This window comes from Crocuta crocuta, unplaced genomic scaffold (genome assembly GCF_008692635.1).
Source record: "Crocuta crocuta isolate KB4526 unplaced genomic scaffold, BGI_CrCroc_1.0 scaffold167, whole genome shotgun sequence".
Taxonomy (NCBI): Eukaryota; Metazoa; Chordata; class Mammalia; order Carnivora; family Hyaenidae; genus Crocuta; species Crocuta crocuta.
The window spans coordinates 8,204,813-8,230,969 of NW_027532406.1; the positions used below are offsets into that span (position 1 = coordinate 8,204,813).

Genomic DNA, 26,157 nt, shown 5'->3' on the forward strand with positions numbered 1-26,157 from the left:
CAAAAAAAAAAAAAAAAAAAAAAAAAAAAAGCCCCATGTCATCATACTTAAAAACTTGCTCTGCAGGTAACACTCAGAAATGATGAGCTTCTAGAACTTGGTAGCGAATGCCTCAGCTGCCTTAGCATTTGAACTCACAGCCTCTCCATGCCTCACAACACTATGGATGCCACTTCTCTTAAAGTTACCAAACCATCTCCTGCTTTCCTTGAAGAATTCTTCATTTTATGTTGAGGTACCTGGCAGTTTACTTACAAGGTTGGCGTACAGGCCTTTTCTTTCTCACAGATAAAGTTCTTGGTCATGGTATCACCTGCTAGTTGCTTCTCATGTAGCCAAACTAGACACAACTTTTCTATATCTTCTAAAACATGTGGCCGTTGCTTTTACTCTGGTAACTGCTTTTTCTGCATCTAGCCCTCTTATTTCTTCTTTTTTTAATATTATGCAAACGGTAGACATAGACTTCTTATAAAGTCTTGCAATTTTGGCCACTCACATACCTCATTTATATTTCTGGATGATTTCCTTCTTAACTTCTACCACAATCATCATCTTCTTCTTATAGTCTTTCTTTTCAACCTTTTACTACATGGGGGCCATTGTATATGCTCACATAGATGTTGACTACAGTACAATACTAATAAACTATTGTCATCTACTGTATTTAATGTAACTGGCAATAAGGCAGCAGAGGAAAGGATACAGGNTCCTGAAGCAAAGCATTTCTAAGCTTACACTTATATGGAAATGCAAAGGACTGTCCATAGATGCTTTGAAATGACAAAAAAAAAAAAAAAATACACTAGTGCCAGTTGTGGGTGCCTTCCAATGTTCTGAAAAATCAATGATTTCTGCCAAACACCACAGCCTGAAACTGAGCATCCGAGCATGGAAGATGATCACCCACAATCCCATAGAGAGAGAGAGAGAGAGAGAGAGAGAGAGAGAGAGAGGGGAAGATAGATTGGCTCAGTTGTGATCATGTGATATTTGGCATCAGGTACTACTCATATTGCAAGACCACTTGTTTATCAAGTTAAAATTTATTAGAAATGTTTGCTCATCTCGCAGAACACTCACAGAACAAGTTACTCAANCCCACAGAGAGAGAGAGAGAGAGAGAGAGAGAGAGAGAGAGAGAGGAGAAGATAGATTGGCTCAGTTGTGATCATGTGATATTTGGCATCAGGTACTACTCATATTGCAAGACCACTTGTTTATCAAGTTAAAATTTATTAGAAATGTTTGCTCATCTCGCAGAACACTCACAGAACAAGTTACTCAAAATCTAAGGTTTAATTATAATTTGGAACCCTTTAAATTTAATAATTTCTCATCCAGATGACAGAAAAATAGTCCTGTTCATTTTTACCTAAATTAGTTTTTATTGACACCTGATACTTTCTCTGATGAGCTTTTCTGATATATATCTCTTCTAGTCTATCTAGATAGGACACTCCTTTCAAGGACTGATTTTGGCCTTTATATTGAATTACTTTTTCTTTTGTCAGCAAGGCAAAGGGAGACAGAGTCCTTACTACAGTTTTACTTGACATTCATAATGGTAAATTAATGATTTTATGGCATCCTGATTAGAAAAGTCTGAAATGAAGTCCAGTGATAGAAATTTCCTTCATGGTATTGTATATTGCTAAATTTAAAGTATATAGTTTATAATAGCATGCCACACTGCATAAGATCGGTATCTAATTGAAAAATAGTCTCGTTATGTAAACGCATTCTTTTAACATTACTTTTGTTTTTAATATTGTTCTGCATCTCATTCACCACAGCTATAAGAATGTTGTAACATTCAGAAGAGGATATGTTAGACAACCTCAATTCTTAGAAATGTAGAAAAATCAATGGCTTTTAAATATCTTCTCCAGTGATGAAAACTGGATTTTTTGGGCTGTATTGGCAAGTGTTTTATAATCATTCTTTTATCACCTAAACGTTCTGCTGAATCACAGGAGCACGTTGGTTGCATTATGCCAACGTGCAAGACACAGGAGCTTTAGCAAATTACTTCTACTTCACTGTCTTCCTTCTCACCTTCTCTGTCTTCCTTTCTCCTCCCTTCCCTCTCCCCTGTTTTTTCCCAGTCCCCTCCTCAAATTCCATCCCATCCTTTCCCTCATTTTCTCCCTTTGCCTTCTTTGCATCTCCCTTCCCTTCCTTTTTCCTTTCCTCCTCCTTCTTGTATTTCACATACTTTTTTGCCTTAATAGAATTAAATATCTAAATTAGATTAAACAATCACCAAGAGAAAAAGTAAAGCCTTTTGGTAAAATCTCCAAAAGATCAAAGAATAGCAGAATGAGTGATCCTGATTTAACATTTTTCTGAAAAACTTTTGAGTATGTCATTATGTAACTAGTAAAACAAAAAGATCTAAACAGCAGTAAGTACATAATCAGTTGATTTTTTTAAAGGTATTCATAATTTGGAAAAGACATTAAGCCAGAAGCTGACCTTTCTAGTCATACATATACACCCTATTATGAACAGCACTGGCACTATTCTTTTTGAATAAAAAAAGAGAAGGATATAAGATTGAGCAACATGGATTACACCGTGGAATAGGTGAATGTTTCTTTGGTGGTCCTCTCCATCCTTCATTTCAGAATTATTTTTTCTCAGGGCATCTGTTCTCTCTTTTCCCACTGATACCCAGTATCACCCAAGATGTGCTTCCTGCTATCCACACTGTGATTCTCTTCCTCTTACTTTAGCTATCTTATTCCCAAAAAGTCATAAGAGAAAAGGATGTGATAAAATAAGGCCTTAATGAATGACAGTAGGTTAAAATCCTGTTCCCCATCAGAGCTTTCTCTAAAAGTATATGTCAGTTGAGGGAAATGGTGCTTTTAGTCACAATCAGCCAGTTACTTTTGTTATAAATATAGGCACCAATTGTGGTTCTTTGTTGTAAGGGAGTTTTTCTAAGCAACAAATGGCAGTACAGAGGTATTGATCTCTTCTACCTGAATCACTATCTTTTGTCTAGTGAAACCCAGCCAAGAGGATATCATAGTAAAGAATGTTATGTGGAAAGTAAAATGAAAACCAGTTTTTGGGGCTGTGCTGTTCAGTGTAGTAGCCACTTGTCAAATGTAGTTATTTGAGTTTGCAATTAAATCAGTTGCAACTAAATAAAATTTAATATTTAGTTTCTCAGTTGCATTAGCCACATTTGAAGTGTTTAATAGCTACATACAATAGTGTACAATATAGTAGTGATTTCTGTAGTGACCAATGTAGATAGAGAAAGTTTCCCTCATCACAGAAAGTTCTCTGGCTACCACTCTAGAGTATACTTTGGAGTCAGTAAATTTTCATCCCCATTTCTTACCAAGACTGTAGTCTTTTTGAAGAATCCAGAAAGATAATTTTGAAGCATTGTAGGTTAATACATTTTAAATACAGATTTTCAAACACAATGACTTCAGCAGTTTTTTTTTCTGTAGCCCAGTTAACTAGAACTTAGAAGTGTTTGAGTTAATTTATATGTAACTATATATTTAACTCCAGAAAAAAAGCAGATCCTAACTCTTTTCATGTCAAAGCCATCTTTAGTTGTTTGTAATAATATTCAGAATATCACCTCAAAAATCTCTAAATAGCTGTGTTCTAGAGAACGTGAGGAGGGAGTTAGGGACCACATTAATAGTGTCTAAAGGTTGCTCTTATTAAGAAATTGTCATCACCTAGGGGCGCCCGGGTGGCTTAGTTGGTTGAGCGTCCGACTTTCGCTCAGGTCATGATCTCGCGGTTCGTGGGTTCGAGCCCCGCGTCGGGCTCTGTGCTGACTGCCAGCTCAGAGCCTGGAGCCTGTTTCAGTCTGTGACTCCCTCTCTCTCTCTGACCCTCCCCTGCTCACGCTGTCTCTCTCTCCTAGAAATAAATAAAAACATTAAAAAAAAATTATAAAAAAAAAAAAAGAAATTGTCATCACCTAACAGCCATGTTAGGTTTTAATTTTTAAAGGGTTTCTAGGGCAGACGTGACTTTGAGAGTTTTTACAGTTATTAGGGATGACTGTGCTATACTGGCTACTCTTTTTTTCTATGTTCTACTATGCACAATCCACCCATGAATCCAGGGCTTATGCTTAACATGCTGTTTTTCCCAAAGGACATAATTACAGACAGAAGTAGAAGGTAGAATCAAATAGAAATAGAGCACAAATGGGATTACTTATTTTTTCCACTTACCCTTGTGTACCTTTTCTCTCTTTTGTCAATGCATTTCTTTCTGGGAGAACTGCATGGGCATAACAACTGACATAAACCTTGGAACTGACAGGAACTTTTCAAATGTTTCTTTGAATTTTACAGATTTATATTCAGAAAGGTTGCAATCAGTAAAACACATGGACAGAGAAGGTAGAACATGTGTGACACTGATAAGAAAATTGAGAATTAATGCTACTTAAAAATATTGGAAGATATGGTGTATTTTAATGACAGTATTATTGCTGATAAAAACTATCTGTATTTTCTTTAAGTTCATTGTTAACAAAATAAGTGAATCATCATGGCTGATATATTTGTAGGATTTTTTTTACACATGGTTTAAAATCATACTGTACGTAGAGATGACAAGCACGTGAATCTATATTTCCAAGTAGATAATCAATAACAAAGACTTAACTTGCTCCTTCATTAAAATATATTGCCTCAGGGGCGCCTGGGTGGCTCAGACGGTTAAGCGTCCGGCTTCTGCTCAGGTCATGATCTCACAGTTCGTGGGTTCGAGCCCCGCATCGGGCTCTGTGCTGACAACTAGCTCAGAGCCTGGAGCCTGCTTCAGATTCTGTGTCTCCCTCTCTCTCTGACCCTCCCCTGCTCATGCTGTCTCTATCTCTCTCTCAGAAATAAATGAAAATATTAAAAAAATATATATTGCCTCAGTCAGCAATATCCTGGCAAGAATATATACTAAGATACATGCAGTATCATATTCAATATTACAACAAAATCAACATCTTTTTAGAATTTTATAGTTCTTTTTCTCCTTTTTTATAAATATAATTTATTGTCAAATTACATTACAACACCTAGTGCTCAACCCAGCAAGTGCCCTCCTCAATGCCCATCACCCACTTTCCTCTCTCTCCCACCCCCCATCAATCCTCAGTTTGGTCTCTGTATTTAAGAGTCTCTTATGGTTTGTCACTCATCATCAGGGAAATACAAATTAAGGCCACACTGAGATACCACCTTACAATTCTTTTTAAGAAAAGGATTTGAAAATAGAAAAGTCTTTAAAGGTTTATTTTATTTTTGATATAACTGGATAGAAACTGATGCAAACAATTCATGATTTGGTACTGTGGATAGACTGAATTGCTAAACTCTGACATAAATATGTCTAGGAGAAGAGGTTACTACCTCAGTGATATGAATTAGATGACTGAAATTTTTATTGGTGATTCTGGTAAATCTGGTAATTTTTATTATGATTCTGGTAAAACCACAATCATAGTACTCATTGGGCTATTTAAGTGATGTACAACTCATCATTTAGAGGAAAAATTTTAAGGGTGCCTGTGTATATCTAATTTAACTTATAAGTGTATTGAATGTCTTTCTAAAATATTTTGTTTTTCTGTAATATTAATATACAACAGTATGTTAATTATGTACATTTTTATCTAATATACCTGAATATGTAGTTAACTGTGTGTGTGTAAATTACACTAATTTACTGAAGTAGTATAAATATATTTGTTAATGATTTTGCTAATTTATAGTTTATTCCTCACATTATGCCTTTTTTCATAATTTTTAAATCTAAGGCTTCCATTGTTTAGATTATTTAAGTGGAAATGCATTAAAATAAGGGATATTCTAGGCAAAGAAGAGCCTGTGAGTTCTCTCAATAGCATTTTCTGTTGGTAATCATAAGGAGAAATTTTGTTCCATTTTTATCACTCACTCTGAAGATTGATAAGATAGTTGCTTGAGGAACATTATTTTCTGCTATGCAGTTATTATTTCTGCAGCTCCCACCTTGAAACACTTGCATGTGTTTTTGTGAAGAATGTTGGTACTTGATTATAATCATAGCTACATCTCTTTTGATAGGCAATTTCACTTTGGAGAATAGGTGTAAGATTTTTAGTGTTTTGAATGTAAATCAGATCAATCTCATCATAGAATATAGAGTGTGTGAATGATGAATAGGGTTTATTACATCATGTTTATTAAAATACAGAAAACTTTTCCAACCTTATTTATTTTATGCTTTAGTTTAAGTTTGTTTTTTTTCTTTCTTTTTTCTTTTTAATAACTTCATGGCTTACCATTCCTGGTAAGCCATGGCCAAAGCCTAGTTCAAAATCTGAAGTATATTGGATGATTAATATCCATGGAAAGAATAGCTATCTGATTAGATATCTGTGTAGTGTATGGAGTATTCTGTTTTAGGAAGTGTAGCTTCCTTCATAGCACTCTATGGCTCTATTCATCAGGAGTAAATTGTAGTACACATGAAGGAAAAGTAGTATTAGCAAGAAAACTATGATGTAGGACCTACCCCACCAGTTATTAAAATATGTTATAAAAGCTACACCACATCAAATCCTATATGATAGGTGTAGATTTTATTGCCACCACTCTAAAAGGAATAAAATAAAGGCTTAGGCAGTTTAAACCACTTTCTTAGTGTGAGTGGAGGACCAAGATTCATACTTGGGTTTTTTTTACTCCAAAGCTCCACTAAAAAAGAGAGCCCCATAAAGAACAAACTGGTGGTTACCAGAGAGGAGATGGGTGGGAGATGGGTAAATGGGTGATGAGGATTAAGGAATACACATGTGACGGGTACTGAGTATTGCATGTAAGTGATGAATCTTTAAATTTGTACATCTGAAACTAATATTATACTGTATATCAACTACTGGAATTTAAATAAAAATAAAAAAATAAAGAAAAAATTTAAAAAGGGAGCTCTGATACTTTAAGGTCATATGTCTTTGTTTTTAAAAAGACATATATATTAACCAAACATACTTGTTTTATGAAACCCAACACAGCTTTAGTTGAAATCCTTCAAACTAGTTAATATGAAAACTTACTGGGGCTCGATCCCACAAACCATGAGATCATGACCTGAGCCAAGATTAAGAGTCGAATGCACAACTAACTGAGCAACCCTGGTGCCCCAAGAATTTTATTTTTTTAATTAGCATATAGTTTTATAAGTAATACACAATTAAGCTATTGTCAAAAAATTAAAACATTAACCATCACTTCAACCTAGATTCCTTTCAGGGATAGAAATTTCTGTGGCATTGGTATGTTTCCTTTAGACCTTTTCCTAGGCTCTAATATATTTATGTGTACTCGGGAAATCTAAACTATTGTTGTGTGCTTGTTTTTTAAATATATGTGGTATGATTGTACATATCATGCTGCAACTTTTGTTTTTCATTCTATAATGTATTCTGGCAGTATTTCAAACTTATTTTATATGGATTCACCTTACATAGTTCACTTTTAGATACATCTAGAGCCATGATCTGAATCTTCTAAAAAGTTAGTATTTATTTGTTTCTCAAAGCCATAGCATTTTTTTTCACCATAACTCATATTGACTAAAATAACCTTTACGTTACATGTTCTTTCCTGAGAGATAGGCTTTGGGCTACAACAAAAAAGAAAAATGATCAGCAGTGATGATTCAAACTACAGCTACTTCATTGAAAGGTTTATGCAATTTAAGTCATTCCTTGTATCATTATTTGGGCTGGCTATCACACTCTCAGTCCATGGGGTCATATACCTGTTTTATATTTTAAAATACACATGACTGTGCCAAAGATTTTACAATTTTTAAAATGTTTATTTATTTATTTATTGAGAGAAGGAGAGAGAGAGAGAGAGAGATAAGGGGCAGAGAGAGAGGGAGAAAGAGAGGGAGAGAGAGAACCCTAAGCAAGCTCCATGGTGTCAGTGCAGAGCCTGTTACAGGGTTCCATTCCACAGTACAACCTGAGTTGATATCAAGAGCTGGATGCCCAACAGACTGAGCCACCCAGGTGCCCCTACAATTTAAATTTAATCGTTCTTTTGGAGGTTCTGGTTTTCCTCTACTCCTCTTCACAATATATATTCTCTTTCTGAATGCATGTACCTCTTCTCTGCCTTTTGGGCAGTTTTCTGTGTCCTGTATTTCAAATTCAGACTGAGTACTTTAACTTAATATTTTAAGTCCATCTCTTGGTTTCATTTTAGGTTTCACAGTCTTCTGCCTCTTGCTGTAAATTCTGCATAATTATAACCCTGATGCCTAGTTAAGACCTGCTAAGATAGGGTCTGGATAAGTACCTCCAGACTTTCAGTTTCATGTTCTGTTGACATCCAAAGCCCTCCTTGAGAATCCTGCAAATTCCCTGGAGCTTATTTGGCTGCATTGCCTTTAGCTACCTTGATCTGCACCCAGAGTTATGTCTGGTCAACCTCTACTTAACTTTCATTTCCTTTTATTTATACCCCACATCCACATTGTAGTTATTTATTTAGTTAATATTTGTCAGTTCCTCTTGGCTGTGAGCCCATTGAGGAGGGCAGGGATGCTCTCTATTCCAATAACAATTCCTAGCACAGTACCCAACACGTAGTAGTCTCAGAAAAAGGACTCAAAATTTAAGGAAAGAATAATTAAAGATGAGGTTTGGGATCAAAGGACAGAAGGAAGTTAGCCTTGAAAGAAAGGAGATGGAGGGAAGAGAGGGTGAGAGGAAGAAAGAGGGAAGAAAGGGAGAAAGTTCATCCTGAAGAAAGATGAAAAGAAAAAAATAAACACTGTATTGAGAAAGAAGTGAGTGGAATGGTATACCAGGTGGTTGAATCTCAGGTTTCCCCAGAGTAGTAGAAAATTATGTGGATTGGAAGTTTTATAAAGTTAGAGTAGTATTCTAAATATTCTTTTTTTTTCTTAAAGTTTATTTTCGAGTTGGTTTTCATATAACCCCCAGTACTCATCCCAACAAGTGCCCTTCTCCATGTCTATCACCCCCCTTCCCCTCTCCCCTACTCCCATCAGCCCTCAGTTTGTTCTCAAGAGACTTATTGAAGAGTCTTTCATGGTTTGCCTCCCTCCCTCTCCTCAACTATTTTCCCCCTTCTTCTCCCTCATGGTCCTCTGTTAGGTTCCTCCTAATACACCTATATGTGCAAACATATGGTAGCTGTCCTTCTCTGCCTGTATGTATCAGCACTCCTGCATCCCTTTGGTAAATTCCTAGCAGTGCTACTGCTGGGTCATAGGGGAGTTCTGTTGTTAACTTTTTGAGAAAACTCTACACTGTTTTTCACAGGGGTTGCACCAGTTTACATTCCCACCAACAGTATAAGAGGGTTCCAATTTCTCCACATCCTCTCCAGCATCTAGAGTCTCCTGATTTGGTCATTTTAGCCACTCTGACTGGCGTGAGGGGGTATCTCAGTGTGGTTTTGATTTGTATTTCCCTGATGATGAGGGATGCTGAGCACCGTTTCATGTGTCTGTTGGTCATCTGGATGTCCTCTTTAGAGAAGTATCTGTTCATGTCTTCTGCCCATTTCTTCATGGGATTATTTGTTTTTTGGGTGTGGAGTTTGGTGACTTCCTTATATTTTTGGATACTAGCCTTTTATCTTATATGTCATTTGCAACTATCTTTTCCAATTCTTTCAGTTGCCTGTTAGTTTTATTGATTGTTTCCTTTGCCATGCAGAAGCTTTTTATCTTGATGAGGTCCCGATAGTTTATTTTGCTCTTGATTCTCTTGCTTTTGGGGATGTGTCAAGTAAGAAATTGCTGCAGTTGAGGTCAAGGAGGTTGTTTCCTGCATTCTTCTTTAGGGTTTTGATGGTTTCCTGTGTCCTTTATCCATTTTGAGTTTATTTTTGTGTATGGTGTGAGAAAGTGGTCTAGATTCATTCTTCTGCATTTTGCTGTCCAGTCCCCAGCACCATCTGTTAAAGAGGCTGTCTTTTTTTCCATTGGATACTCTTTCCCACTTTTTCAAATATTAGTTGGCCATACATTTGTGGGTCCAATTCTGAGTTCTCTATTCTGTTCCATTGGTCTATGTGTCTGTTTTTGTCTCAATACCATACTGTCTTGATGATGACAGCTTTGTAGTAGAGGCTAAAGTCTGGGGTGGTGATGCCTCTCATTTTGGTTTTCTTCTTCAATATTACTTTTGTGGTTCCATATAAATTTTAGGAGTTTGTTCTAGCATTGAGAAGAATGCTGGTGCAATTTTGATTGGGATCACATTGAATGTGTAGATTGCTTTGGGTAGTAATCACATTTTAACTATATTTATTCTTCCACTCCATGAGCATGGAATGTTTTTCTATTACTTTGTGTCTTTCTCAATTTCCTTTATAAGTTTTCTATAGTTTTCATCATAGAGCTCTCCTATATCTTTAGTTAGGTTTGTTCCTAGGTATTTTATGGTTTTTTGTGCAATTTTGAATGGGATCACTTTCTTGATTTCTCTTTCTGTTGCTTCATTATTGGTGTATAAAAATGCAACCAATTTCTGTACATTGATTTTGTACCCTGTGACTTTGATGAATTCATGGATCAGTTCTAGTAGGCTTCCGATGGAGTCTATTGGGTTCTATGTAGAGTATCATGTCGTCTGTGAAAGGTGAAAGTTTGACTTCTCCATTGCCAATTCTGATGTCTTTTATTTCCTTTTGTTGTCTGCTTGCTGATGCTAGCACTTCCAGCACTATGTTAAACAACAGTGGTGAGAGTGGACATCCCTGTAATGTTCCTGATCTCAGGGGGAAGACTCTTAGTTTTTTCTCATTGATGATGTCAGCTAAGGGCTTCTCATAGATGACTTTTAAGATGTTTAAGTAAGTTCCTTCTATACCAAGTTTCTCGTAGGTTTTTATGAAGAAGGGATGCTGTATTTTGTCAAATGCTTTTTCTGCATCTATTGACAGGATCATATGGCTTTTATCTTTTGTTTTGTTAATGTGATGTATCACATTGATTGATTTGCGAATATTGAACCAGCCTTGTAACCCAGGAATGAATCCCACTTGATCATGGCGGATAATTCTTTTATGTGCTGTTGCATTCAGTTTGCAAGCATCTAGTTGAAGATTTTTGCATCTGTATTCATCAAGGATATTGGCCTGTAGTTCTCTTTTTTTGCTGGGTCTCTGTTTGCCTTGGGAACCAAAATGATGCTGGCTTCGTAAAATGAGTCCAGGAATTTTCCTTCCATTTATATTTTTTGGAATAACTTGAAAAGAATGGGTATTAATTCTGTTTTAAATGTCTGGTAGAATTCCCCAGGGAAGCCATCAGGTCCAGGGATCTTATTTGTTGGGAGATTCTTGATAACTGATTCAATTTCTTCACTAATTATGGGTCTGTTCAGATTTTCTGTCTCTTCCCATGTGAATTTTGGTAGTGCATGTGTGTTTATGAATTTGTCCATTTCTTCTAAGTTGTCCAATTTGTAAGCATATAATTTTTCATAGTATTCTGTGATAATTGCTTGTATTTCTGAGGAATTAGTTGTAATAAATCCATTTTCATTCATGATTTTCTCTATGTGTGTGTCTTTCCTTTTCTTTTTGAGAAGCCTGGCTAGAGGTTTGTCAATTTTGTTTATTTTTTCAAAAAAAACAACTCTTAGTTTCATTGATGTGTTCAGTTGTTTTTTTGGATTCTATATTGTTTATTTCTGTCATGATTTTTATTATTTCTCTTCTTCTACTGGGTTTGGGTGCTCTTATTGCTCTCCCTCTAGTTCCTTTAGGTGCGCTGTTAGATTTTGTAGTGCTTTTTCTAATTTCTTGAAATAGGCCTGGAATGCAATGTACTTTCCTCTTAGGATTGCCTTTGCTGCATCCCACAGAGTTTGAATTGTTGTATTTTCATTTTCATTTGTTTCCATATATTTTTAAATTTGTTCTCTAATTGCCTGATTGGCCCATTCATTCTTTAGTAGGGTGTTCTTTAACTTCCATATTTTTGGAGGTTTTCCAGACTTCTTCCTGTGGTTGATTTCAAGTTTCTCAACATTGTGATCTGAAAGTGTGCTTGGTATGATCTCAATTCTTTTATATTTATTGAGGGCTGCTTTATGACCCAGTATGTGATCTTCTTGGAGAATGTGCCATGCACATTGAGAAGAAAGTTAATTCTATGGCTTTGGATGTAGAGTTCTAAATATATCTGTCAAATCCATCTGGTCCAATGTGTCATTCAAGTCCATTGTTTCTTTAGTGGTTTTTTTTTTTTTTTTGTCTAGTTGATCTATCCATTGCTGTAAGTGGAGTACTAAACTCCCCTGCCATTAGCACATTCTTATCCATAAGATTGTTTCTGTTTGTGATTAATTGCTTTATGTATTTGAGTGCTCCTGTATTCGGTGTGTAGACATTTATAATTGTTAGCTCTTCCTGATGGATAGACCCTGTAATTAGTATATAATGTCCTTCTTCATCCCTTGTTACTGCCTTTACTTTAAAGTCCAGTTTTTCTGATACAAGAATAGGTACTCCAGCTTTCTTTTGACTTCCAGTAACATAATATAAATTTCTCCATCCACTTACTTTCAATCTGAAGGTGTCCTCAGGTCTAAAATGAGTTTCTTGTAGAAGGCAAATAGATGGATTTTGGCTTTTCATCCACTCTGCTACCCTATGTCTTTTGATTGGAACATTCAGCCCATTTACTTTCAGTGTCATTATTGAAAAATATGGGTTTAGAGTCATTGTGTTTTTTGCGGGATTTATGTTTGTGGTGGTGTCTCTGGTACCTTGTGTTCCTTGCAACATCTCCCTCATAGAGTCCCCCTCAGGATTTCTTGTAGCCCTGGTTTAGTGGTGACGGATTGTTTCAATATTTGTTTATTTGGGAAGACTTTTATCTCTCCTTCTATTCTGAATGACAGGCTTGCTAGATAGAGGATTCTTGGCTGCATATTTTTTCTGTTCATCACATTGAAGATCTCCTGCCATTCCTTTCTGGCCTGCCTAGTTTCAGTAGATAGGTCTGTCACCACTCTGATAGGTTTCCCTTTGTATGTTAGGGCCCTTTTCTCTCTAGCTGCTTTCAGAATTCTCTCCTTGTTCTTATATTTTGCCAGTTTCACTATGATATGTTGTGCAGAAGATAACTCAAGTCACATTGACAGTTGTTCTCTGTGTCTCTTGGATTTCAATGTCTGTTTCCTTCCCCAGATTGGGGAAGTTTTCTGCTATAATTTGTTCCAGGACTCCTTCAGTGCCTTTCCCTCTCTCTTTCTCTTTTGGAATTCCTATGATATGAATATTGTTCTGTTTGATTGTATCACTCAGTTCTCGAACTCTCCTTTTGTGTTTTTGGATAAGTTTATCTCTCTTTTTCTCGACTTCCTCTTTTTTCCATAATTGTGTATTATAACTCACCTATTCTCCCCTCTGCCTCTTCAATCCATGCATTTGACGCCTCCATTTTATTGTGCACCTTATTTATAGCATTTTTAAAAGTTCATCACAACTATTTTTAAGCTCCATAGTCTTTGTAGCAACAGTTTCTCAGATGTCTTTCATGCCTTTTTCAAGCCCAGTGATTAATTTTATGACTATTGTTCTAAATTCTTGTTTAGTTATGCTGCTTGTATCTGTTTTAGCAGTTCTTTAGCTCTCATTTCTTCCTGGAATTTCTTTGGAGGAGAGGTCTTCTGTTTTGTCGTTTTGGCTAGCTTTCTGTCTCTTGTTAGTTTTAAAAGCTTGTTATGCACACTGCACCTCTGAGTATTGCTGTATTAAAGAAGGCTCTTTTATTGTCCAGGGTCTGTCTGTTCAGGAAGTGTTCTTTGAATGGTGTCTCTTGGTCTCTCTTGTTGAGACTTTGGTTATTTTATTTCCCTACTCCTATTGGTATTTGGGACTCGCCACCATGTGTACTTTGGCTTGTTTTTTGAGGTAGCTCTGGAAAAGCAAACAGACAGACAACCACAGAGGGAACAAAGGCCCACAAATGCACAGACAAATCCAACAAACAAGCTAACCAAATGGGAAAAAGAAAAAGAAGAAAAAAGAAAAAAAGGGAAAAAAGGAGGAAAAACAAGTAATAAAAATAAAAAAGAAGAAAGAAAAATGAAAGGAAAAAAGAAAAAAACAAAAACAAAGAACAGGGTGTCTGCAGTGCTGATGGAAGAGCTTATACAAAGAGAGAAATGACAGGGTGGAGAGAAAGCGAAATTGGATGATGACCAGGCAGAGAGACTAACAGGTGAATATGATGAGAGGTGAGGAGAAGGAATCGAAGATAATGTTACTCAGAGAAGCTATATAGTTTGTTTACTCCAGAGAGAGAGAGATAGAGAGGTAGTGGTGGAGGTGTAGATTGTACATCTAGAGAATGGATTAAATGTGACTGTTTAAGCAAACCAATGACCAGAGTTCCTAGACCAGTAGAGGGGAGGGACAGGATTGAGACAAGGGAAAATATATCTGAATATACAGAGTTCATCTAGAATTAATCATGGCAGTGCATCCATGTTGGTCTTGCCCTGGGCTCCCGTTAAAACAACAACAACAACAACAACAACCCAGCTCTCTGGCGGGGATGGACATGGTTTGGTGCAGGTAGATCTTAGCCTCCACTCTGTCCTGTGGGCTGCTCCCTGAGGTCTGGCTGTGGTGGTTGTGGGGAGAAAAATGGCGGCGCCCCAGTACCTTTCAGACTGTTGTAAATCACTCTTTTGGGTCCAATCTCCCTGTGCTGTGGGTGTAGCCATGGCGGTCTGCACTCTATGTCCCAAGCCCTGCCTCGTTTCCATATCTCAATCCACGTGCTTTATTGATACCGCCTGAAATATAAACCCGCAGGCTGAGTCCTTCTGAGCAGCTTCAAGCCCACCGCCTCCCCACTGAGGGTTGAGCCGGGCCTCTTCCCTGACCAATTGGGCTGGGAGTGCACTGGAGAAGTTTCTCCTGTCCCCTCCTGGGACCAGGACTTTCACCTCAAAGTCAGCACCACAGCTAGAAACCAGATCTGAGGTTTTTCTCTTCTCCAGGGACATGGACAGTTCTTTGAGCAGTTTCAGCTACTCTTTCTTTTCCCCTCGACTCACTGTGGCTCCTGGCATTGGGGACGCCTTTCTCTCCCTCCGAGTCTCTGGGTTCCAGCCAGCCCATTTTTATCTTCCCCGGTTTGTACGCATGTATCTGTAAGGTTTTTTTGTTTGTTTTTCCCTTTCACAGCAAACTCTGTCTCCTCTTCCTCCCAAACTCCTTCCATTCTGTAAGGGTTCCTATGGCTTCAGGCCTTCTCCATTGAGAGATGGGGGTGAGTGAGGTGTATGGAGCTCCCTACTTCTCTGCCATCTTGCCAATTAACCAATTTTATAAAAGATCTATTTTTAGTTGTTTTTTTAATATTACATAATTATGAAAATTATACAGTAAATTATATACAGCAACTCTAGGAGACAGATAAAATCTCCAGTTACAAATGAACGGCATACATGGGATATCCAACATGTGAGTCATCAAGAAATGCAGTACTGAACAAATAATGGTGACTACTAATTTTTCATTTTTTTCTAATTGTTGTGAAATGTTTCCTTTTCTATAATAATTTTCTCTTCCTAGCTTGGCCCTAGAATTATAATTTTTAAAAATTTATCCGATGTTCTATCCCAAAGATTCGTTGTAATGTAATGTAGGACAGTGATCAATGTGAGATACATACACACAGTATACATACACCTGTGTGTGTGTGTGTGTGTGTGTGTGTACACAATGTAAGGTTAGACACTCTGACCACCGGTGTGTTTGTGTAAGTGTGTATGTATACTCACATATGCACACACATTTTGAAGTTCATTGTATGATTTCATCTTATGTTAAGGGTTCTTCAGAGACCTTTTATTTGATAGTAATTCTTTCTCCAACTACCACATTATGCTCAATGTGGAAGCCTTGGAATGGCTTCCCCTCTTGATATATTTTAATAAAAGAACCATGAGCACCACATACCCTCTATCTTTTCTTTGTAGGCTGTAGATTATCTTGACTTCTATTGCCTGAAGACTTATATCTAATGGAAACATTAAAAATACCATGTCAGGTTCCAGTAGTGGGAAATAGCTGGAAGTTATAATAGATCAAATGGAAGACAGAATTTTACTTTGAAATGAATAATTAAATTCAGAATTCTCTTTGATATCTTAGTGTTGAGGTTAATTAGAGTGCATGAGTTACAGGGAGGCATGATGAAAATAATATTAAATATTATACAACTTGGATATTCATCTGAACTTCACTGTTTATTAGCCTAATGACCTTGGGTAAGACAGCTCCAGCCTGAGTCGTCACAAGTTGAAGTGTATGGTTACCCATATCTTACTACCCAACTCTTTGTAGTGTTGTCAGGATGAGATGATATATGTGAAAATATCATATAAACAATGAAGCTCAATATTATGGTGACTACTGTAATAGTTAATATGTGCCATGTACTATAGTAAGACTTCTCATAATTTTTACAACAGTTTTATGAGACAAGCAACAATAATATTCCAGTTTTACAGATCAGAAAGGTGAGGTTCAGAGTGTGAAGGACATATGATTGAGTTCACACTATAGGTGAGTGGGAAAGGCTAGATTTGGATACTGGTCTGTCTGACACTAGACTTGACACTCATAATTACACAGTGTTTGTCGCTCACTTGAATAATAATTGCTACAGAGAGTTATGCATGGAAATGAAATTCTCTTTATTATCACATCTGAATTCTAAATGTGAAAATGAAATAATATTATTTTTTCCTAAAAACAGAATGCATGGAGTTCTAACTATCTGAATGTGTTCTTCCCTTAGAATTTAATTATCCTGGATACACTCACAGTGACTGAGGAAGAAATAAGACCATCACTAGAAAAACGTCTTGAAGCCATTATTAGTGGGGCTGCACTGTTGGCTGACTCTTCCTGCACAAGAGATTTCCATCGGGAACGGATTATCGCAGAATGCAATGCCATTCGCCAGGCTCTCCAGGACCTGCTTTCAGAATATATGAACAATGTAAGTAACTAGTTTTCCACCAACCCCTTACAATGGGTATGTGTTATGGTTCTTTCAGTGTACAAATGTAATAATATACAAATAAGTACATGATTTTATGTGGTTTGGCTTTCTGAGTGGGTTCTACTCACAGAGTACAGCTTTGAAATAGGAATTGCTAGGGATGGGATCCAACAATATATAATTGTTTTATTTGAGGAAGTACTTGAATATTAGTTGAAGAAGAGAATCAGGATTGGAGAAAAGAAACTAGAGTTGTGCACCAATAAAAGGAAAATTTAGGAAAGGGCATGTTGTTCAGGATTACATTGGTAAATAACAAAATTAGAATTTAGATAGTATTAGATAAAGTCAACGCTGCAGAGGTCAGGATTCATTTTTGAAGGTGTAAAGAGTTCCTGTAGTTTGTAACTTTGGCTCCTAACCTTTTTCACATTTGACATAATGTCATAAATTTTTCCAGTTTTAGTTATTTCTTAGGAATATTATAAATGTCTAAATTTAGGCAAATGCAAAAGTATTTGTTTCAAGATCCTTTTGGTTTAATTTCATATGTATTCATATGTGATATATTCATTTCATATGTACTTTTCTACATCCACCTACACTCAAATCTCATTTCTGTTTTTAAAATGAACAAGAAAGTGTTGAAGACATTGTCAATCATATATTGGTCATGAAGCCACCTTAAATAATAGAGCTAAATAAAATGAAGGATTTATAATATATATAAAATATTTTGTTCATCTTTATAAATGGAATAATTCAAGAATTATGAAAGTACATTTTGAAAATTATTAGTTACAAATCATGACTTTCGTGGTATGAGTTGAAGATTTAGGATTGTTCAGTATAAGTAATTTATGTGAATAATTGAAATTTGCTAAAATTAGTTAATGAGTTTTAAGGCTCCTTTTGCACATTTGATGTATCTCCATACTCTCAATATTTGATGACTTTGGCTCCTGACCAAAAGTCTTTTGCCAGTCAAGAGATCACAGCTGCAAAGCAGATTTTGTTACTAGGAAGAACATGTTAGTAATGTCATGTCCTGCTTCTGAAGCTAGAATATCTTCATTTTTGGCATATAATATATTCTTTTTTTTTTAATTTCTAGTGTGTTTAAAAAATTTTATGGAAAATTATGACAAAGCAGAAGAAATAGAAAATTATATAAGAAAAGCGTGAACCCAGAAAGCATGTATTTTTAAAGACTTTTAAAAAATGTTTGTTTATTTTTGAGAGAGAGAAAGAATGTGAGAAGGGGAAGAGCAGAGAGAGGAAGACACAGAATCTGAAGCAGGCTCCAGGCTCTGAGCTGTCAGCACAGAGCCTGATGTGGGACTTGAACTCACAGACCATGAGATCATGACCTGACTATGGTGGCAAAGCATTAAAGGTCCAGCATGGTGTTCCTTTCTGAGTATATGGGGCCCTGAATGCAGTCACAGGCCCCTGAAGATGGTCCTGTACATCATAAATACATAACCACATAAGTGCTTTGATGGCTCTCTTCAAATTTGGCTTAAAAACATTTGAGTTAAAAACTCTTCATACCAAAGATGAAATGATGAGAGCATTCTGCCCTGGGTGTAATCATTAAGAAAGTGCATTGTCTTTAGATATTTGTAAACAGTAATAAAACCAACTAAAAGTTGGTCTGCTTTTTACTATCACCAGGCTCTAGCAATTCTAAATGTTAAGTGATAAAGTGTTTTTCTCAAAATTCTTTTGTTTTTATCTAAATTCTAAACAATTACTGTGATTATAATTGACTTTTAATAATATGTATGAATGATTCAAATTTCACATTTTATGATTATCATTTAATAACCATGACATTCCCTAGGCATTTAAACAGCAGATTCAAAATAAACAATGATGACATAATGATTATAAAGGCAAAGAACTGGAAATAGTCACTTCAATTCTGATATTTTATGTTATCACTTGGAATTTTTATTTAAATTTAAAATTTTAACAATAAAACAGAATTGGTAGGGGTAATATTTATTTTACGTAAATGCAAATTTCATGGATGTGAAGTTCATATGTGAAATACTTTATTGAATTTGAGCACTAACTTTGAAATTTGTTCTTTAAAAACTCGTCAATTGCTTTAAAGTTAAAGAACAAATCAGAAAAATAATGATTATTACTGAAAAGTAATTTTGTCATATAGAGGAGAGAGGTGTTTAAATATCTAATTCAGGTATAAAATCTGTGACATGAAGTATATATATGTATATATATATAGGCCGATTTCTCAAGCACACATAACCTATTTATGTTACTAATATCCTTCTGTTAGGTATGTTGGTTTTAAAACAAGGTAAGTTCTATGTTAGAAGAATGAAGTTGAAAGAAACTCTTTCATTTATAATATGAAAATAATTAAGATCAGAGGTAAGTAGCTTTAAAAAAATCATGTCCAGATAATTACCTTATGTATATTTTTAAGGGTAGACTTAAAAATTTTTTTTCAATTATTTAATTGATTAGATTGCACTACTCTTCATGCTTGATGGAGGCTGTTTTCTTCTATCTTCCTCCTTCTCCCCATATTTCCTTTTCTCCTCTCTGACAAAGGAGAGTAAACACCCCTGAAAAAACATTTCCTTCATTGCACTTCCCATTTTTGGCTCTCATCCCTGTTAGAATTCCTGCATTTACTTGTGTGCCTTCTTTCCTGGACAGGAGCTCTAAGAGAATGAGAGCTATCTCCCTGGCCCTTAGCACAAAGACTTTCAGGTAGCAGGTGCTCAGTGATTATTATTTAGTTACAGGTAAATTGAATTTAGTGCTTGTTTTTTCTTTTTAAAATTAAAATGGACAGTTTGCCTAAAGCAATTAATTTATATTTATTTATCATATATAATAACCATGGAGAAAATATGGGGAGGATTAATGGTAAGAATAGAAACCTAGGAAAGGAAGAAGAGCACAGAGGTGAGAAGTCTGTTCTTTGGGTGATCTTACTGTATTTGTATATTCCTTTCTCTTAGAATATAATGTTAAATACTTGGGGAGGAAGGCATTTTTTTTTTCAGGGAATGAAACACTTATGTGTGGATAATATCTGGCTATCCTCCCTAATGTTGGTGTAGAAGTGAGACAGAGCAGGAGGAGTTAAATTTATGCAGTGGTGGTCTCCATGATCAGAAACCTATTTACATGTACGTTATATTAACTTTCTATTGAAAGTAAAACCCACTAATAATTTAAAAATATGAATTTGTAGTATTATGAAAAAGCACTACAAAAGCAGTATAATAGTTCCTTTTCATATAAAAGTTCAGAAATTTAGGCTTAATACTAGTATCTGACCTAACAAGTGAATATTGGAATTAAACAGCAGGAAAATCTGCTGGTATGGAAAAACTGTCAGGTATGTTAACAGAACACATTTCAGGTTTATTTTTATTCCAAGTTTATATCACAAATGATGCTTCTTTATAACTATTTCATCAGCTTTAATGAAGGGAAGTGTGCTTTCCTGGTATTAACTGAACTAAAACCTTTCTCAGAATTTCCTTAAAGATTTTAGGATAGCTCTTGTACTTAAGTTCTCAACTTTCCAGTTTAAGGAATTTTGTGTCTCATTTGGTGGGCCTGGTTTGCTTTTCAGATTACTTAGGAGCTTTTCTATTGGGCTCTTGATAAAAAAAAATCCTTGGTAATTATTGAGACACAATAAAGATGACTGTGAAAATTTAAAGCAAGATGAGCACTCATCATAGTCTGTGTGTCTTTTATATGAATGTAACTTCAAGGCTTCAAATTTTGTTAGTCTGTTGGGTACAGAGAAGTTCAGCAGTGGGAAATATATGTAGTTTATGTTTTCTCAGGCTCAATCCACGTGATCAGTATGAATCTAGGTGACTTTCCTTTCTTAAATAAATCAGTAAGTCTTAATCATTTTTTTTTTTACCGAAGCACTATGTTTAGTAAATTCAATGTCTTGTCACATTAGTAAGAAATTAGGAGGAAATGAAACCAGATGGATCCATAACAGGTAAAACAAACAACCACTTAACATTTCAGTTATTATATATGATTGTTCTAATATTTTCCATAATATATGGAAATAATTATTTTACATCCATAGGTCAAAATTCTGACCTAAGTTTCACTGGGCTAAAAAAGAAAGTGTTAGAATGCTCCATTCTTTTCTGGAGAATCCATTTCTTTGCCTTTTCCAGCCTCTAGGGGCCATCCATAGGCCTTGGATCACAACCTCTTTCTCCATCTTTAAAGACAGCAATGTCACATTTTTCTGACCCTGTTTCTGTCCTCACATCTCCTTCTCTGACTACAGCCAGGATATGTTCTCCACTTTTTAGGAGATTAGACAGGGCCCACCCAGATTACCCAGGAGAGTCATCCCATCTCTTAACCGTAATTACATTTACAAAGTTCCTTTTGCCATGTAAGGTAACATGCTCATAGGTTCTGTGAATTAGGATGTGAGCATCTCTGGGCAGGCCATGACATACACTAATACCAATCTTCCTTAGTCTCTTCTGTGGAATCATAATCCTTATGTTTTAAATCTATTGTGGTTAGCATTTCTTGCTTACTTTAAGCTTTATGCAGGTCGATCACATATCTATTTTATTTACTATTTTATCTCTAGTGCAAGGTACAATACTTGGCATTTAGAAAAAGCTAAATTGTATTTTTTAATAAAAGAATGAATGAAATTATTGCATATTGTATACTCTATATAATGGAGAAAACTTCTTCTCTGACATTCAATGAAATGAGTTTTGAGCGTCAACTGGATTCATACCATGTACTGCCAGTTATAAAATACCTTATTTTGCAAAGTATAGGCCTCTTCTAAAAATCCGTGTGAATATTCAGAAACAAAATATTCTTACCACAGTCTCTTCATTTGTATGCACATCTGGATATATTCCAAAATAAGATTTTTTACTAATCAAAAAATACACTCCAAAGAACATTCAGAATCAAATAAAATTTAACTTTTGTTTTTTTAAAACTTAGAAGTAAAAAAAGTAAGTCTATTTTTCAAAGATATTTCTCCTGTTTTGTAACACCTTCAGGATTGGTTAGGTCTAGTCCATTTTCTCTGATGTGCAGCACAATTAAGGGATTCTTCATGTGGGTGGGGCAGACCAAGGAGGCTCTAAAGAAGGAAGGATTTTAGAGAGAATTTTTTTTAATGGTGGGCTTTCTATACTTGGTGAAAACAGAGTTGGGGATGGGTTGTCATCCTGATTTAGTTCTAAGAATTAACAGACAAGGGTATTTCTCCAGGGGTGGATTGAAATCATGTTGATGTTATTAAGTTTGGACATGTTACTGGACAGGATCTTCAAGTGATGTAGGGTTGTTGGTGAAGTTAACACTCATATTGGTACTTTATTATAGAGTGTATGAGAGAGGTATTATAGAGGGTATTAGAGAGTTTAGTGCGTGATGGCTAAAGTAAGTCAGGCCTGGCTGTATGCAGGGGCTAATTTGCATTTCTAGACTTCTTACTTGCTCAATATTTTCTTCTTTTGGTGTCTATGTGAAAATACATAGTTGGTTCTCATTATGTATTAGTTTAGTGAGTAAACAATCAAATGAACTGGCTTTTGTTATTCAGAGACCTATTTCATTTGTAAGTCTTGGGTTTAATTTCCCTGTCTTGGGGAATTATAAAGATTTGTTAAGCCAACAAAGAGATGTTAAAGAGTTTTTCTTCCATATAAGCCCTCTACCTCTTTCTTGAAAATCCACTTTAGAAATAATTTCAGCCTTATTTGTTATGATGATAAGGTAAAGCAGGATAATCTTTATGCAATGACTTTTTGAATACTACAGACAGGTTAGAATTAAAATTCCAAAGAGGTAAAGGCAATCCCAAATCTATTTTCTTTTCTTTTCTTTTTCTTTGACATAACTGGCTATTCTAACACAGAGAAGTAGGCAGAGATGTAGACAAAATGCAAAGATGGAAGAATTTATCCCAAATGAAAGAACAGGATAAGACCATGGCCAGACAACTAAGTAAAGCAGATATAAATAACATGTCTGATGGAGAATTTAAAGCAATAATTATAAGGATACTCACTGTGCTTGGGAAAAGAATAGAAGACATCAGCCGTACCCTTAACATAGATTTAAAGAGTTAAAGAAGAATGAATCAGAGATGAAGAGTGCAGTAAACAAGATTAGAAACACACTTGGTGCAATGCAGGCTAGAAAAAGAAGAAAGAAAAAAAAAGGAATTAATTAATGGCCTAGAAGACAAAATAATGGAAAGGAATGAGCCTGAACAAAAGAGACAAAGAAAAATTATGCAACACAAGAAAAGACTTAGGAAACTCAGTGACTCCATCAAATGAAATAATGTTTGTATTATAGCAGTCCCAAAATAGAGAGAAAAGGGGAAAGAAAATGTATTTGAAGAGATAATAGCTGTAAACTTACCTAATGTGGATAAGGGAACAGAATCCAGGTCCAGGAGGCACAGAGAACTCCCATCAAAATTTAAAAAAAGCATATGAACACCAAGCCATATTGTAATTAAATTTGTAAATATACTGATAAATAAAAAAATCTTGAAAGCACCAAGACAAAAGAAGTTATTAAGTTACAAGGGAAAAATCATAAGAGTAGTGGAAGATTTTTCAACAGAAACTTGGCAGGCCAGAAGGGAGTGGCATGATATATTCAAAGTGCTGAAGGGGAAAAATCTACAGCCAAGGATACTCTATCCAGCAAGGCTTTATTTCAGAAGAGAAGGAGAGATAAAGAGTTTCCCAAACAAAAAATAAAGGAGTTCATGACCACTAAATTAGCCCTGCAAGAAATATGAAAAGGGACCCTCTGAATGGAAAGGAGAGACCAAAAATTACAGCATAAGGGCAGGAAATACAAAAGCAGCAACAATGAATGTTTCTGTAAAATTCAGTCAAGAAATTGACACAAAAAAAGAATATAAAGTATAATAACATACACCCAAAACATGGGAAGGAGAGTAGAAAAGAATTAGTTCAAACTTGATTGACCATCAACTTCATATAGACTGGCATTTATGGAAAAAGTTATATATAAGCCTTATGGTAGCGACATATCAAAAACCACTAATTAACTTGCAAAGAATAAAAAGAAAATAATCCAGATATGTACTAAAAATATCAGCAAAACATGAAAGAGAGAAAGACAAGAAAGGACCAGAGAAAATTTCTAAGCAACAACAAAACAATAAAATGGCAATAGGTATGTATATCTCAATAATTACTTTGTGTTTTTAAATTTAAATTAAATTAAATTAAAATTTTTTGATGAAGAGAGAGAGGGAATAAGTGGGGGAGGTGCAAAGGGAGAAGGAAGAGAGAAAATCTTAGGCAGGCCCCACGTCCAGCATAGAACATGACAGGAAGCTTGATCTCACAATGTTGAGAGCATGATCTGAGCTGAAATCAAGAGTCAGACACTTAATTGACTGAGCCACCCAGGTGCTTCAATAATTACTTTGACTATAAATGGACTAAATGTTCCAATCAAAAGACATAGATTGTAAGAATGAATAAAAACAAGATGCAGCTAAATGCTGCATACAAGACTCATTTTAGACCTAAATACATCTATAGATTGAAAGTGAGGGGTTGGAGAAACATTTATCATGCATATGGATGTCAAAAGAAAGCCAGGACAGCAATACTTATATTGAACAAAATAGACTTTAAAACAAAGATTGTAACTAAGAAGGACACTATATAATAAAAAAGAGACAATCCAACAAGAAGCTATAACAGTTGTAAATGTTTACCCACCCAACATGAGAGCACCCAAATGCATAAAGTAGTTATTAACAAAAATAAAGGAACTAATTTATAATAACACAATAATAGTAGGGGACTTTGATATGCCATCTACATCAATGGACAGATCATCTAAACAGAAAATCAACATGGAAACGATGACTTTGAGTAACACACTGGACTGGATGGACTTAACAGATATATTCAGAATATTCCATCCTAAAACAGCAGAATACACATTCTTTTCAAGTACACATGGAACATTCTCCAAAATAGATCACATATTAGGTCACAAAACAGGCCTCAACAAATACAAAAAGTTGAAGTCATACCATGCATCTTTTCTAACAACACACTATGACATTAGATGTCAACCACAAGAAAAAACCTGGAAAGGCCACAAATACATGGAGGTTAAACAGCATGCCACTAAATAATGAATGGGTCAACCAGGAAATCAAAGAGGAAATTTAAAAAAACCACGTGGATACAAATGACAATGAAAACTTTTGGTATGCAGCAAAAGTAGTCCTAGGAGGGAAGTATGTAGCAATACAGGCCTACCTCAAGAAGCAAGAAAAATCTCAAACAACCTAATCTTACACCTAAAAAGGCTAGAAAAAGAACAACAAATGAAGCCTAAAGCCAGCAGAGGGAAGGAAATACAATTACAGCATATCTCTATAAATGGTATAGAAACAAGACAAAACAATAGAACAGATAATGAAACCAGGAACTGGTTCTTTGAAAAAAATCAATATATAAACCTCTAGCCAGTCATATCAAAAATATGAAGAACCTAAATAAAAAGAATCAGAGGAAAAATAACCAATACTCAGAAACCAAACAATTATAAAGGAACATTATGAAAAACTATATGCCAACATGTGTTGGACACCCTGGACACAATGGATAAATTTCTAGAAACATTTAAGTAACGAGAACTGAAACAGGAAGAAATAGAAGAAAACTTTAACAAACCAGTAGCCAGCAAAGAAATGGAATCATTATTTTAAAAAACTCCCAACAAACAAAATTTCTATTCTAGAAGAAAACACAGGCAGTAACTTCTTTCCCATTGGCTTTTTTCTCGATATGTCTCCTGAGGAAAGGGAAACAAAAATAAAAATAAGCCATTGTGACTACATCAAAATAAAAAGCTCTTGTACAGCAATAAACAAAACTAAAAGGCAACCTGTGGAAAGATAGAAGATATTTGTGAATGAGATATTCAAAGTGTTAGTATCCAAAATATATAGAACCTATAAAACTCAACACCTAAACAGTGAATAATCCAATTTTAAAATTGGCAGAAGACATGAAT

The 26,157-nt window shown here is 35.4% G+C and overlaps 1 protein-coding gene across 1 annotated transcript in view; it reads left to right on the plus strand.

Annotated features, from left to right (window-relative positions):
- Positions 1–26,157, plus strand: part of CTNNA3 (catenin alpha 3) — a 1,601,461-nt gene that overhangs the window by 370,261 nt on the left and 1,205,043 nt on the right. The window contains exon 7 of the mRNA XM_077778723.1: positions 16,849–17,052. Within this exon, the coding sequence (XP_077634849.1) occupies positions 16,849–17,052 (204 nt within the window). The remainder of the gene's footprint in view (positions 1–16,848; positions 17,053–26,157) is intronic.